At 29.8% G+C, this 17,121-nt stretch overlaps 1 protein-coding gene and 1 pseudogene across 1 annotated transcript; both read left to right on the plus strand.

Annotated features, from left to right (window-relative positions):
* LOC108693750 overlaps positions 1–5,050 on the plus strand; it is a 6,279-nt pseudogene extending 1,229 nt beyond the window's left edge.
* Positions 5,051–9,122: 4,072 nt separating this feature from the next.
* Positions 9,123–16,325, plus strand: LOC108693749 (protein RRP5 homolog). Its single transcript, XM_018202866.1, has 6 exons — positions 9,123–9,205; positions 10,512–10,571; positions 11,481–12,042; positions 12,114–15,326; positions 15,838–16,003; positions 16,127–16,325. Exons 2-6 carry the CDS (start codon positions 10,512–10,514, stop codon positions 16,281–16,283), a joined length of 4,158 nt encoding a protein of 1,385 aa, XP_018058355.1. The 5' UTR covers positions 9,123–9,205; the 3' UTR covers positions 16,284–16,325.
* Positions 16,326–17,121: the final 796 nt, after the last annotated feature.

Raw genomic sequence — 17,121 nt, forward strand, 5'->3', positions numbered from 1 at the left:
TATATATATATAGAGAGAGAGAGAGAGAGAGAGAGAGAGAGAGAGAGAGAGAGAATATATCTGTTCTAGATAATAAAAAGGTATTACAAGAGATATTAAGAATGTAGAAAAATGCAAACCATACATAAAATGTGAGAGATTGAAAGTAGAAGAAAATAACTCAAAAAATAAAATACACTCCAAGATTATGCACAAGCAAGGCTGCGATTACAAAATAAACGCAATGAAAATCGTAAACGAAACGAATAAAGATTATGAGTTTTTTGTAAAGAAGGAAGATTCTAATTACAAGGAAACATTGATATTCCCCAATTCTGCGATGAGTCCATTCGTAATTATGTTAATTATGAAATATGGTTTTATTGAATGATTAAAATAAAATTAGATAATTATTCGGATTGACGGACATCGCGCCAATGACCTTGACATATGTTATCAAAATCACGACTTTGAATGACCTTCAAAAAATTTTAGGTGGCGTTTATTGTTCGTTCAAAAGTTATTAACTTAAAAAGTTATTAAATTAATAAAAGTTAATAAAATTTTAAAAATAACGTCTTATTTCTGCCATGTACAATATTAAACTACTTTATCTTTCTTTGCATGGAAAGTATGCCCATCAATATATAGCAGAAATAAGACATTTTTTTAAACTTTATTTGTTAATAATTTTTTAACAAATAGTGACTGCCATCTAAAATCTTTTGAAGGCCATGACACTCAGTGTCATGACCTTGACAACATATATCAAGGTCAAAGTTATCGGTGCGTTGTCCGTCAATAATTATTTAAATTTTCATTTTCATGTTAGATATGAGAGCAAGAGAGCATAAAACATGCATATGCAAACTGTGAGGTTAATATAAATCAGCAAAACTATTACCAAGAAAATACTGATTTTTTATTTTATGACAAGTTTTTTTTTTAATCTATTTTCATGTACTTATGATTATTTGAAATATGCTCTCATTATAATTTCTTTAACCTCTTAAGAAAATGTTGGAGTGACATAATTTGCAAATCGATAAATCTTCCTTTTTAAACTTTTAATCTTAACTTCATAAATTCAGTATTTGTGTAGATAATACGCTGGGTCCTGAACTCGTTTTGTTTATACGAACTATAAAAATTTAAGGAAACACTTATGTTAGGTGACAGCTGTGCGAATGAAATAAAATTGAAAAAATAATAAGTTTTTAATCTTTATTTCGATTTTAATATAAAGTCCGCCTTCCAATTTTGCTACTTTAATCTTGTAAAAGAATCTTCGATATTGTTCAGTAAATTTGGATTTAATATCAATTTGTAATGTCCCGATAATAAATCTGTTTTTTTTAGTTAAAGTTCTTGCAAGATTCATCTTTTTTTTCCTTTTTTCTATATTAGAGAGAAAAAGAAAAGAGATGAACCGAGTAAGAGGAAACAGATCTAATTTGGTCATTCCAGCATTCCCTTAACGAGTCATGCTTGGGGTGCAGGCAGTAAGTGACAGATTTGCTCACATCCCAATATAACTCGAGCGACTTCAAAATTCATTGTGCTACTAAAATACACGTGAATGTGAAATCGAGCTTACTCGAGACATACTCGTTTTTAAATAAAGAATTATTTATTAAGAATTAATTAATTATTTATAGAAATTTATTAATTATCTTCAATAAATAAAACAAATTTTGGACCGCAAAAAACGAGCGTTAAAAAGTTAAAATTATGATTTTATTCATTATTTTTAGATCTCATAGATATTAAAAATATTCCAGTTAAGAAGGAACATGAGAACGATAATAATGTTAGGAAAGAAATTGAAGACGATAATAATATTGTAGGTGAACAAAACAATTATAAAAAAAACTACGGATGTTATTTCTTGTGACAAGTATAATTATAATTTCTTTACATTTAAATGACTACATGTTTACCTAAATATTTTCTTAAGTGTTATATTACAAGTAATAATTTGTATCAATATTTATGATTTTTAATACTTGCTTATTTTTAGCAAATAAAGATATACTGTGCAATGATAATTATTTATTGTTCAATACTGCGAATAAATGCACATATAGTATATGAATTAAGATGATAATCAAGGAATTGCTAACATAAAAAAAATAATATCTAGTAATTATAATAATTGTTATGTATTATCAGCAAGCATTATATGATGTTAAATATATTGTATAATTTGTTTTTTTTATTACTACATGCACGAATTATGCATTGTTATAATTGTTAGACAGTTAATAAAGATATAAAATATTTTACTCTGTTTTTTAATGTTTTATCTTTATTTGTAGATATACCTGACAATCTTGAGTTAAAAAATATGAGAATCTGTCTTAAGAGATTAAATTCTACTGGTACGTAGACATCTGAAAAATAAAATTTGTAAATTGCAAACAAAAAAAAATATTTGAAATCATTTTATTACTGTCAAAATATTAATTATATCTGTAATTATATGTATACAAAATACTGAATACACTATTAAAAGGAAAATATTCGTTACATTTATATGAAAATATTATGTAAATTATTTAATAATAGTTTAATAATAGTTTAATAATTTAATAGTTTAATAGTAGTTTATTTCTATTTATGTTTCATGATAGTTAATGAAGACAAAGAAAACATTGAGAACTCCGAATATTTATCTTCGAGAAATGAACGAGGTTCGTCAGATGATGAACCATTTCCAAAAAAGCAAAAAGTAAATGTAACTACTAGATCATCCACTTCAGTTTTTGATAAGTTTGCAAACAAATTCGTTTGGATATAATGAAAATATGTATGTTGACAAGTCGAATAAATCTAAACAAAACTGCTGTATTTTTTGCATGAAATCACAATCAAAACTTGCGCGGCATTTAGAAAGAATGCATAGGAATAAACCAGAAGTAAAGAAATTTGTTATTTTACCCAAAAGAAGTCTAGAAAGAAAGAAAATAATAGAGATTATAATAAAAAATTATTATTATATACAATAATTAATTTATAATTTTAAATACAATACAAATGCAGCAATTAATAAAGGGCAACTTATTGTATGCAGACGTCCTAATGAAAAATTAAATAAAACCGCTACGGATTTTGTTGCTTGTATGAAATGCAAAGGATTTTTTGCCAAAAATTCAATACGTCATCATGCTCGAGAATGTTTTAAGCAAAATTTTAGAACGTTTAAAGGAATTATGATTATGGGAAGAAAATCTGTAGGATACACAAATTAGCGAATGACATTAAGAAACATAGTTTTCCCTGTATTATGAGAAAACCAAGTAACACGAGCAATAAGATATGATGAATTAATAATCTTGTATGCAAATAAATTATGTGCTAAGTACAAAGCGCAACATCAACATGATATAATACGTGCCAAATTGCGACTTCTTGGTCGTTTACTCTTGACATTAAAAAAAATAAATAACAACATAGATGACTTTAAGTCGCTCTATTATCCCAAATTCTATGATAATTATATATCTGCCATAAATGTTGTTGCAAGATATAATGATAATGAAAAAATATTTGAAACTCCAGCAGTAGCGATTAACTTGTCAATTTTTATAAAAGAAGGAAATCTCTTAATCACAGAATGTATAAAACAAGAAGACACAGAAAGGAAAAAATTAATTGAGGATTTTCTAAAATTATTAACTGATGGAAGAACAAGCATAAATAAGCATAAATACAATTATTACAGAAACGCAATTAATGCATAAAAGACACACAAAGATGCAACTCCCATCATTGGAAGATATTAAGACTTTATATTATATAAATATTTGAAGAACAAAAGAATCGAAGCTTATATTGCATTAAAACAGTCTTTCTCCTTTAACAACTGGCTTTCTTTAGCAGAAGCAACATTAATTACAGTGCATGTAATTAAACGCAGGTAAATGAAATTGAACGAATATTTATCAAAGATTTTCGAAATTATAAAAGCTAGATAAAAGTACAGTAATATTTATACATCGTTATCAACGCAAAATAGAAAAATAGCAGAAAGATACATTCGATTTTATGTTAGAGGAAAATTAGAACGTAGAATGCCTATTTTATTGTCACATAATCTTTTTGAGTGTATTAATTTAATATTAAAATTTCGAGAAGAAGCAAAAATATCAAAGAAAAATTCATATGTCTTCGGATTGCCTGACATCGAGAAATGCAGGTATAAGTATCTTAGAACCTGTGCCTTAATGCGAAAATTCGCAATAAAATGTAATGCAGTTCATTCTAATACTTTACGTAGTACAACATTAAAAAAAAATATGTCCACATATTGTATCCAATTGAATGTAAGTGAAATTGATGCGTCTGATCTTAATATTGTCATGGGTCATGTGGATAAAATGGATACAAAACATAAACAATCACTGTCTATAAGAGATGTATTAAAGATTTCACAATATTTGGAAGCAATTCAGGGACATGATGAAAATTATAAGAGATTTGTATCTTCAAGTAGTGAATCCGAAGAAAATGAATTAGAAATAGGAAATATCAATGAATATAAAATGAAAAAGGAAGATTTAAGTATGCAAAAATTACAATTTAATCCTAAAATGTGACATCAGTTGCAGATTATTGCAAGTTAAAAAGCAAAGATATTTGCAGAATTATTTTTCTTTATATAATCTAGGTTCCTAATGTAATAAATATATAATGTGAAGACAATTTTAATACTTAATCTGATTCTCATCAGTCAATGTATGCTATGACAATTTAAAACAGAAATTGAATAAGAGTTGAAACGTTCCGCGTTTATCTTACATTTTATGTTGTACTTAGAAATGCAGAATATGAAGAAAAATAATCATATGAATATGCATACTTTTTAGCTTGAATTAGCTTACGACAGACAGCATTAGTTAGTTTTCTAAAAATGTTTGATTTTCAATTTTTATTTTTAATATTTACAATTTAATTTTTGAATATATCATATTGCATTTTTTGTTTATAATCGTAATTTTAACGATATAGATTAAGAATAGTACTCTATATTTTTTAAATAATAAATCTGGGACATTACAAGGATAGATAACATGAAAATAAAAAAAAAACAAACGGAAAACGTTCTAGTAAGTATTTTGCATTTTATTGTCGATGACGCTTGAATATTTAATTTCTTTAAATATTCTATTCTGAAAAATCTATGGCCGATATATAAATAAAAGACAGTCGATTCTTGTATTTGTTATCTTGTGTGTAGTCATCTTAAAATATCATGAGCCAATCAGAAGAATGTATTAACATCTTAAAACATTACTTAAGACAGTCTTAAAATAATCGACTATGAACCGGCTTATGATTCATACTTCGTAAAACTATTACTAATGATAATTTATATAAGTATATAAAATTTACAAATGCTTTTATTTTTACAATATTGATAATATTGACTATTTAATATACAATCCAAGATGTTCTTAACTTTTTACATTTTTGTCGCTTTGACATATATGTGCTTATAGTTTATTATTATTATTACACATGTACATTATTATTATTACACATGTATTACATTACTACTATTATACACATGTGCATTATTTTTTAAATACTTTTTTTTACAGCATCTTAAGATAGGAAAGACAAAAAGAATATAAGTGAAGTAGAAAAGGACAAAAAAGCGATATAAGTGGAATCATTTGTAAAATATATGAAATTATTCTGTCACCTCTATAGAAATTTTAATAGCAAATTCAACCTTAAGCCATTGAAGAATTACAGTCGATTATTCGACTGTAATTTATCAATTTCTTACAGCTTAAGACTTAAATCACCTATTGTAGATCTGTACTTAGACACAAGCCGTAAGTTGCGACAGCCAAAGCTTGCATTTTGAAATAAACGCTTCATTGATTATCACGACAAGGTGTTTCGATATACACTGCCAGTACTGGCAGTACTGAAAAATTAGACAGCGTCTAATATCTTCAATGACGTCATAAATGATAGCCATATTGCCACTGCGACTACTGCGACTTTCGAGGTAAGGTTAGTTAAGTGCAATATGGTACTTAAAGAAGTACAACGCATCGAATCCATTCGATCCAGAAAATAAAAATATATGTATTTAATATATTTAACTGCAGGAAATGTACATATATTCATTTTACCGAAAACGACTCTTAAATTCCACATCTGAATATTTATTAACTGTGTTCATATAGTTTTTAACACGAAGTTTTCAAATGCTGCTTGAATTGGTAATCCCATAATTAGTTCATCTTCTTCGAAAGAACTATCATTGCGTTTTCGTTCAAAATTTATTGACAATTTAGTACGTTTATCCATATCTGTTTACACTGCCAGTCTACTGCAAAGTCGTTTCGAAATATGTGCATTATTTTTCACATACTTTTTTACAGCATTTTAAAACAGGGAAGACAAAAAGAATACAATGAAGTGAAAAGGACAAAAAGCGGTACCATTTGTTATATATGGAAACTATTTTGATCCAGTAGTGCTGTCTAGAATCTTAATAAAACAGAAAAGCGCAACTGCTGTCCCGATTTCTGATTGGTTCCGCCATTTTTTTACGGATAGTCTTCTAGAATTCTAATTTCAGTATCATGATTTTTAAATCTTGATATGTGTACTGTAGTCTCCAAAGAGAATCAGTATTTCTTTGTAATCAGTAGAAACTACTGTTACAGGAATCGCATTCCGTTTGCAGAATGTAAACGCAGGTCACCATTTTTTTCTTTGGACGATTAATTAGAACCTTTAAATATGCTCGATTGCGTTCCTCTGTTATATCTAAAACTCTAGTGCTGGCAGTACCACAGTCATTTTGGAACAGCTGCGGCAGTGCATTGTTATGATAGTTGCACTGTAAAAGGGAACACATCCAATTTGCGATTGGCTTGGATCTAATCTATGTAATGTAGCATGAGCTTTACATGAGTGCGTTCTGAGTTACGCATGAAGCGCATGATGTATTGTTTTATCTTTCTTTATTATTTGATAAACAACAAGGTCAAATACATCATGCGCTTCATGCGAAACTCGGAACGCATCACTTGGAAGAGTTCATTGATTATACTTAGAAACGTATCGACTATTGGTTACACGATATTTCCGTGAAAAATTAAATTAGGAAATTGATACTAACAAAAACCTCTAAGCAACACGATTTTATTTGTATTACTGTTTGTTCATAAATCCATATCATAAACTTATGGACTTATTACTTCAACGGTGTTACTTTTTCCGTACAAATTAAAATCGTGTTGTTTAGAGGTTTTTGTTAGTATCAATATTTTCCAATCTAGTTTTTCGAGAAAATGTTATGTAACCACAGACATCTATTATAACACTAGACTGCTAATTTCTTATTTTTCCTTATATAAAAGTGTTGCCTATGTACAGTGAATGCGTAACAGAAAACAGTCATATTGTAGAAAAAAGATGCCAATAGGTCACGTGACAAGCCTCTCTGTAATTCTTAAGTATATAAGGAGATGTCGTTCATGGCGATTTAACTTTTAATTTTCACGAACTTACGAATCACGTGCACCACTATTTATTTCGGATTCTTTCATTTCATGCAAAAACGCATTGAATAAACCTAATTTCATTTTGTGTGTATATATACAATCTCTTCGAATATGAAAGTATATGAATATATGAAAGTATGAATATATGAATATATGAGTATATGAATATATATGGAGTATATGAATATATATATGCGCGGTTTTATAATGCGCATGTGCGACAAGTAATACTATCTAACAACAGAAAAAGTGGGGAGTTAGCATTCTAGTGTTATAATAAAAGTGTGCATTGTATCCGATTATTCCTTCATTAAAGTCACTAGATTTTTAAAGTATCGCAAACGTCCGTTAAGTTAAGTCCAGAAAGCATTGAAGTTAGTTTTAATCAGTTGTATTTACTTATAACGATATATTGTTTATAAATACGATTGATTAACATTTTCTGTCATTCATATAATAAATTCATCCCAATACATCAGTTCGAAATTGTCGCTATATTGGACTTAGGCCTGGTTGCACTTACTTTAATTTTAAGCGAGGTTTAAAACTGTCTCTATCTCTTTTCGGTTTTAAAACGAGATAAAGAGAGTTTTAAGTTTCGCTTAAAATCAAAATAATGTTGGTGCAACCTTAACTTGGTGAACGATTGCGGTACTTATAAATCTAGTGACTTTACTTTTCATGGCTGCGTTTTACATAACGCTTACGCACACTCGCCAACATCATTTGTCCTTGTTTTGTAATTTGATAAACGACAAGGAAATGATTTTGAATGTGTGAGTGTTAAAGCGTGGTATTTACAATAAAATGCCAACCACCGTCGTCAGTTGCAATGCTTCACAACAGCTAATCAGAAATACTAATCACTAATTACTATTGACGCTTCTGATTGGTTGTTGTGCAGCCCATGTAGTCGGCACGTTTTTATTCTATGGATGTAGTACAGACATCACAACCACTTTTTTTTGACGATTTTATTATATATGCGCGCAGTTGCCTTGTTTCTACCAAGGGTTTAATCCGGATCAGAGTCCCCTGTAACAGGGAAATACTCGACTATAGTTGGTTGGTTCTTATATTCTGATCCGGATTAAACCCTCGGTGGAAACTAGGTAATTGTGAGCTCTTCTGATTGATATATCCTATTTGATTAAAAAATATAGATCAAACAGGTACAAGAATTTCACTGAACGCTCAGTGAGCGGTCGTGCTTCTGGATGCACCTATTGGCTGCATTCAGCAAACTCAACTATTGAGTCCGCTGAATGTATCCAATGAACGCGTTCAAGCCAATCGACAAAGCGATTAGATCTGCTCGCCAAGCAATTAAATATGATTAGTTGGATCCACAAGTAAAAACCAATCGTAGAACTCATTCGCTTGACAAGCTTGCCTAACCGCTTTACTAGCTCGTCCATTGTCTATCCTATGAAAGTGAGACCAGAGAGAAACAAAGCTAGAGATGATAAATCGATATATGGTCATCATCTCCAATCTTGAAAAGTGGACGTTGTTAGTTTATATCCACTTTGTCAGAGGGCAGCGGTTTTGCGGTTACAGATTCTTGAATCGTCATGTCCTCTCTCAGATTTCTCTCTGATGTGACTCAGTCTTCCAGGCATCTATGTGCTTCTGATGACAAATTGTTTGTATCAAAAGTTTGTAGTGATACAATTTATTTAATATTAGACAAGGTAATTTATATAAATTAAAAGGTAGCATGTTATAAAATATTTCTAAACATATATTTGAAATTTATAATTATTCAACATTAATTCTCTTGAGAATATAACATATTTAATTAATCTAATCTATCATCGGTTTAAATATTATATCATATTATAGATATTAGTTATCATAATTCTAAAACTATACTAATATCTAATTTCAGAATGAGTCGATAATTGAAAATCTTAAGGCTTGATCAGTCTTAACTTAAATAAATAATTTTTCGCATTAACAAATTTGAATTTAGTTAGGATGTTCTGGCTATATAGTCTCAGACAAAAGTTACTCAAATTTGAAATTAATGAAATTTTATACTTTTATAAGTTAAAATATACGCTATATTGTGTAGAGAACTTAAATAATGTCAGTTAATGTGATATTTGGTATTATAAATGAATATATTTGTATTTTTGTAGTCGGTAAAATTTTTGGACATGAATTTTTTTTTAAATCAACTAAGAAACGAAAGAAACGTGTCGCATATTAATAACATTTAATGTATATTAGACACATAATACTTAATCACATAATACTTAAAAATCAAAAAGATATGTAAACTCACCTTCGTACTATTGATACTTTTGAATTGTCACATTTTGAGCAGTGGGCTACATAACCTCGAAGTAAGGTTATGTGGTCTATTCGAAATCTTGCTTTATCGTTAATATCTTGATAACAGGTTAGTAAATGAATTTTTTTAGAAAAAATTTTTTGGTCTGTGTTTTATTTACTCATGAAGTTTCAGAATATTGGCAATTGTTGCTGCTTTATAATTTTATTAATATTATTATTATATGGAAATATGCTACTACTTGGTGGAAATAAATTGCTGAAATCGCTGAAAATCGCTAAAATCTATCAATTAATCGATTTCAGCAATTTTCAGATATAGATTTACTGATAAATTTCAGAGATTTATTTCCATCAGAGATAATCTATAAAAACTTGTGTAAAATTAAATTGGACTAAACTTGTGAACTATAAATAGAAAATCGAATTCAGGTTTTACATATATCTTTGGATAAATAGAACCAATTTATTAAATTTTCGAATTATTGTCAATAGAATTATAATTAGAACATTACAGCGCCAATATATCCTTAAGAAAATCTATAATCTTAGTCATACAAGTTGGTTGTTGGCCAAATTCATTGATTCCCTGATAAGATTTAGGATTACCAGTTACTGACTCATTGTAAAATCAGCCTAATGATAATTTTTTTGATCAATTTAAATAATAATTTTTAATAATAATTTAAAATATTTATGTAGATGACATTGGAAAGTTTTCCTCGAGGAGGAAAAAAACTTGAAGTTAAAAGATTGGCAGATGTAAGTATATAATTTCAATCTCTGTTTCTTTACTTCTGAATTAAATCTATTTTAATTTATACATTTTAATTTATATTTTAAGAACAAAAATTAAGAAAATGTTGTAATGTTTTTATCTAACCTTCTACAATGGAATTTTAACTCTTCCATCAGCAGTAAGGATTTTTGATAAATAGAAAAAAAATTTTTTTATTGCTCTGGATTATATAAAAATCTAAAAAATATATGATATATCTATCAATTTAAACGAGTTTTTACAATCATAGAAGTCTAAGTGTATGCTACTTATATTTTGTAGATTTAAATTTATCTACTAGAATTCACAATCAAAATATTGATGGTGCTTTTAAAGTAGAATTGTGCTACATATTTCAAGGTTACATTCACATAGAATATTTATGTATGTTATTTATGTTAATAGTTAAAAGTTATATGAACTTTTTTCATATAGATAATATAAGCAATATAAAATATGTAAATTATTATAAATTGTTTAATATAACACAAAAAATATAATTAAGTTTTATGACTGTTATCATATCTGATTTTAATATTGATAAATAAAAGTATATAAGGTAAAAGTTTTAATACAGTCCAATGGAATGATAAAGAACATAGACTTCGATGACCCATAGATTGTTTACATAAATAATTATGTAAAGCATAATTTACATAGTTTATATTAGATATACATAATTATATTTTAAGCATAAACATCGTATTTTAAAAATCCCATGTTGTTTGTGGAGAATGAAAATGTTAGAATCTATATTTTATATTAAATTAATATGTATATATTTGGATATATTAACATTTTTTATATCAATATTTTACTAACATAGTTTTACATACAAAAATTTAGCTGTACAATTATATAGATGCAATTGATAATAATAACTTTGATTTTAGCCATTTGAGGAGAAGCTTAAACCCAAGAAACGTAAAACACAGACGAAGAAAGAAAATGACAACATAATTGTAAAAGACATAAATCTTATTGCTACTACTGCAGATCGATTATCTAAAACCATGCTACATGAAGGACTGATACTCCTTGGCCGGGTTTCTGAAATATCGGAATATGATTTAATAGTGTCTCTTCCAGGTGGATTCCTAGGAAGAGTACAAGCTACAGATCTCAGCCAATCTTACACTAATTTGTTGCAAGATATAATTAATGCAAGAGTTGTTCAGTCGAATGAATTCAAACCTTTACCAGATTTGTTTAATCTTGGTGATTACGTAACGTGTTACGTAAAAAGTATAAATGTTGAAGATAAATGGTCTTGTAGTTTATCTATGGAACCGCAATTAATAAATCAGAATGTTCATACTAGTTATCTTGTAAGAGATATGAAAGTGGTTTGTACCATCAAAAATATAGAGGATCATGGTTACATAATTGACGTAGGCCTGGCAAATGTTAGAGCATTTCTTTCTACTGAAGATATTGATAAAGGAAAACAGTATTGTAAGTAACTAATTTTGTATAATGTATCATATCCATTACAATATATTCTGTTAATATCAGAAATTATATAGTTCCAGGTACTCAACTTTTGTGTGCTATCAAGGAAATAAAAACAGTAGATCATATGTCTGTTATCAAATTGTCAACTAAAAGAAAAAAGATTGACAGTGCTAATGTACACGACATAACGTCTTTAGATGTTTTAACACCAGGAACAAAATTATCGCTTTACGTAACAAAGGTGCTTTCTAATGGCCTGCAAGTTAAATTTGGGAAAAATAACGTTGGATATATAAATCGAATTTATTTAAATAATCCTTTATCCACATATGTAGATAACATGGAAGTGATTGGCACATTATTATATATATTACCAATTGTAAAATTAGCGTACTTTAGTCTGTTGACTGAAACATCTGAAAAGGAAAAATTACCTGTAGGCAATATTATAAATAAGGCCAAAGTTCTATACAGAGAATCTAGTGGGATAATCCTCAAATTATCTAAATCTGGACTACGTGGATATATTTCTTTGCGAAGAACCGATGTTCCATTTATTAAAATTCCAGTCGAATTCAAAGAAGGTTCCACACATAAGTGTAGAGTACTCGCATATGGCTGGATGGAACACTTTTATATCTGTACAATGGAAGAAGAAATTTTGAAGCAAAAATATTTTTCAGCTTCTGATCTCAATATTGGCGATATCCTTACTGTGACCATTACACATATCGAAACATCTCGTGGTTACATACATGTACAGGCAGGAAAGATTTGGGGAATTGTTCCAATGGAACACATATCCGACAGCGGTTTAAGTGCTCTGCATAAATTGAAAGTCGGAGACAATGTCGAAGCAAGAGTCTTAGATATAAATAAGATTAATCAAGTAAAATTTACGCTGAAGCAGTCGCTAATAAAGAGCAAATTGCCAGTTTTACATGATTTTGGCGAAGCTAAATGCGGATTAAAATATCATGGTACGATCAGTATAATAAATAAGAATGGTATGTTAGTAAGATTTTACGGAACGATAAAAGGATGGGTACCACGGATTACATTAAATAGCGATACGTATGATACGAATTGGAATTTTTCCATTGGACAGACAGTTACAGTGTGTATTGAATCAATAGAAAAAGATAAATGTAGAATGACATTAAGAATCATTTCCGAAGAAGAGAAACAATCCGTTAGCTTATCAATTGGAGATATAATTGAAGGAACAGTGTCGGAATCATCTATTAAAGGAATATACTTGAAGATACAAAAAGAAGATAATGAAAACGTTGTGACAGGTTTCTTACCATCGGGTCATATGGCTCCATGCATTGAACTCGGCAGTTTACTGGCATCAAGATGTAGTCTTGGAGATGTAATCTCAGCTTTCGTATTTGCTACAAAACCGACTATAATATTATCACGCACTTTTACGTCGCAAAAAAAATATATGAACTTTGATTCATTAAAAGTAGGCGATTGTATTCCTTGCACAATTAGAGATATATCGCAAGATTGTGTAAGAGTTATCTTGCCGATTGAAAATTACTGTAAATTCGGATTTGTACCGTACAAGAACGTAAGCAATTTCGAAATGTTGCATACAAATCAGATATTATTCGTTAAAATCATAGCTATCAATACGCGAGAGAAACAACTGACTCTAACAATGTCATTGAAAGATATATGGGATAGCCCATTTGAATACGAAGTCAAGATGATGGCAGCGGTAGATGTCTTGAGTTTGTATTTTAATAAATTATCAGAGCTAGCAAAAAACACTTTTTATGAAAACAAGCCGATCTCTTCGGCAATTTTAGGTCAAAAAATTACTGGTACTGTCAAGAAGATAACTGAACACGGTCTAGTGCTTCAGTTAAACAATCAATTGATGGGTACAGTACGCAAGGACCATTATTGCGGTAATCCTCAAGTAGGGGATAAAGTGTTTGGTACGATTCTGTGGAAAGATTACATCAATGAATTCGTCGACGTGTCTTTGCTACCAAGAATAATAAACGGCATTAGTTCGAAACAAAAATCACTACCAGAATTACCCACTGGAATCGCATTAAAAGCAGAGATTCTAATGATTACTAAATGGTTGATACTTGTTCTCGTGAAACGTAATGGCGCAGGATATTTGGCGGCATTACCTGTCCGTCGACATGTAAATGACATTTTTCCCGATCTAACGCCTTATAAAATTCACGCTAAGATTCGCTTGTATGTTATAATGAGGAGAGCCGAATCTGATATTATGCCGATTTGTATGCTAAAGTCTGCATTCGAAATTCCAAAGAATGTGATCATAACAGAACTATCTTCTACCAAGAACAAACAATCGAAGAGAAAAAAGATGTCTGAGCGTCACGATGTAGATCTTGCAAATCCACCTAAGAAATCACTTAAGGAAACTCCGGAGGAAGCTTTGAAGAAAGTATCGAAGCAAGTCCCGAATAAAGAAAATAAGAAGAAAATGGAAGTCGAAGAGGAGAAAAGTAAAATAAAAGATATAGAAAATTCTCTCTCTGAGTCGGAAGATTCTGTCGATGAAAGTGAAATGAAAGCGAGTAAGTTAGTGAAACGATTACGTGTTCCAGAATTTGGATTTTCTTGGGACGACAAAACAAAATTGGCCGCTTTTCCTAATGTTGAAACTTCTAGCGATGACGAGAAAGAGTTTGAAGAAGAGCTTAAACAAAAGAAGAAGAAAAAGAAACTGAGTGCGACTGAACGACGGGAACAGGAACGACAGAAAGAACGCGAGATTCGTCAGCGAGAGGAAGCTTTGGTGAGCAATCAGGCACCCAATTCGATCGATCAGTTTGACAGATTAATTTTGTCGAGCCCCGATAGCTCGTTAGTATGGCTGCAATATATGGCATATCATCTGCAAGCAACAGAAATCGACAAGGCGAGAGCGGTCGCAAGACGAGCAATCAAAACGATCAATTTTAGAGAAGAAAACGAACGTTTGAATGTATGGAACGCATGGCTGAATCTAGAATCCAGATACGGCACCGCCGAATCTTTAAATGATGTATTCCAGGAAGCTGTGAGGACAAATGATGCATATAAAGTATATATGCACATGTTGACTATACACGCGGATGCCGGTAGAAAAACTGAGCTTGAGAAATTGATAGGTACTGTGATCAGTAAGTTCAAACAAAATCCCCAAACATGGATCGACTGCGGCGCCGCATTATTGAAAATCGGTATGAAAGAAAAATCGCGCCAAATCATGCAACGAGCATTGCAATCCTTGCCTGCAGCTCAACGTAAGTACATATACACATATATCGCTTTAGCTTTTAATATATGCGTGTACGCGCATGACACACACACACACACACACACACACACACACACACAGAGGATGCCAAAAAATAAATTTGAAGACAAATTTTTTTGTAATATTGTAAGACGGAAAGTCTAATAAAATGAAAATGTCGATAATTTTTAATTGGAAACAATTTAAAACAAATTAAAATTTATGAATGACGGGGCTAGAATTTCACGCACTTAGGAATGGCAAAATGTGAAAGTGCTGAATTTTATTATTATTAGAGACATAAAGTTAGAGAAAAAAATCTTCATTCTGTTTTTCGTAATTTTTAAATTGTTTCCACAATATTTTCATATTAGACTTTTCATCTTCATATGTTATAAAGAATCTAAAATATGTATCACTAGTTTTGGAACATCCTGTATATACACATATCCTGTATATATATTTTAGTATTATTTTGTATGATTAATAAAATTATGGGGCGTATTTGTGTATTACAGATGTAAACCTGTTAGTAAGATTTGCAAATTTAGAGAATAAACTGGGAGATAAAGAACGAGCGCAAACGTTATTCGAAAACATCCTGAGTTCTTATCCAAAACGCATCGATGTGTGGTCGTGTTATGTGGATTGCTTGATAAAATCTAAGGACATCGATTTAGCCAGGTATACAAATTCTATCATTTTATTACAAATATATATCGTGTAATATAATAAATATTTATCATCATGAATATATTTATTTCATGCTTAAGTTTTATATTATTTAATAAGTTCGCTCATTTATAGAAAAGTGTTAGAACAAGCGTGCGTCCAAACGCTTTCACCAAGGAAAATGAAAATTCTCTTCATGAAATTCATCAATTTTGAGGAAAAATATGGTACATCCGAGGCTGTAACTCGCGTACGACAGATGGCTGCGGATTATGTGGAAAAACATATATAAGTAACGTTCTTATTTTATAAATAAATGTTTTATGTGTATATAGCAAGTAGAATATTTCTTTACATTATTATATTCAACCAGAATTTCTCTTCATTTTTCTTCTCTTCTGCTTTCTCTTATTTTTTATTGTTTTAGTTTTTTTCTCTTTATTTTGTTCTCCCCAAATTTTAGAACATATAAAACACAGAACTGTATCTATACTGGAATGGACATCGAGGAAAATTCGTGATCACAATTGATCATTTTAATTGGGGCAATATTTGAACGAATCAAAAGCGTTCACGCGCGCGCTGTGATCGAAGTATCGATCGATGTACTATCGATGTATGGAAATCTATGGACATGAATGATATGTAACAAAAATGTCACTTCAATTTTGTTAGTATATTCAATAAAATAACATTAATAACATTAATAATACTTTTCATATCTTACATTGTTAATACATGTGGAATTGATACATTTAATACAAAAATTCTTATCTATGAAATGAAGTGCCCTTTTTACTTCTCTGCCTACTCAGACACAGCACTTCATGTTGAGGCTTTGTTCATTTTACAGTCACACGATTTTATAATCTTTCAGAATAATCTTTCAAATATGCCCCACATACATACACAAACACACACATACACACACACACACACACACGATAATCTTACTGGCATATGCGTTTTACTAAAGAACATTAAATGTAAGTGCGCATGAGTAGAAGGTTTCTGATTTGCTCTTATATTGACCAAATTAAAATGGCGCTGATCAATTAGTGCCACAATTTTCTATGCTTCACAGTGGAAATGTTCATTCCAGTGTGTATATATATATATATATATATATA

The sequence above is a fragment of the Atta colombica genome, unplaced genomic scaffold, assembly GCF_001594045.1.
Source record: "Atta colombica isolate Treedump-2 unplaced genomic scaffold, Acol1.0 scaffold96, whole genome shotgun sequence".
NCBI lineage: Eukaryota > Metazoa > Arthropoda > Insecta > Hymenoptera > Formicidae > Atta > Atta colombica.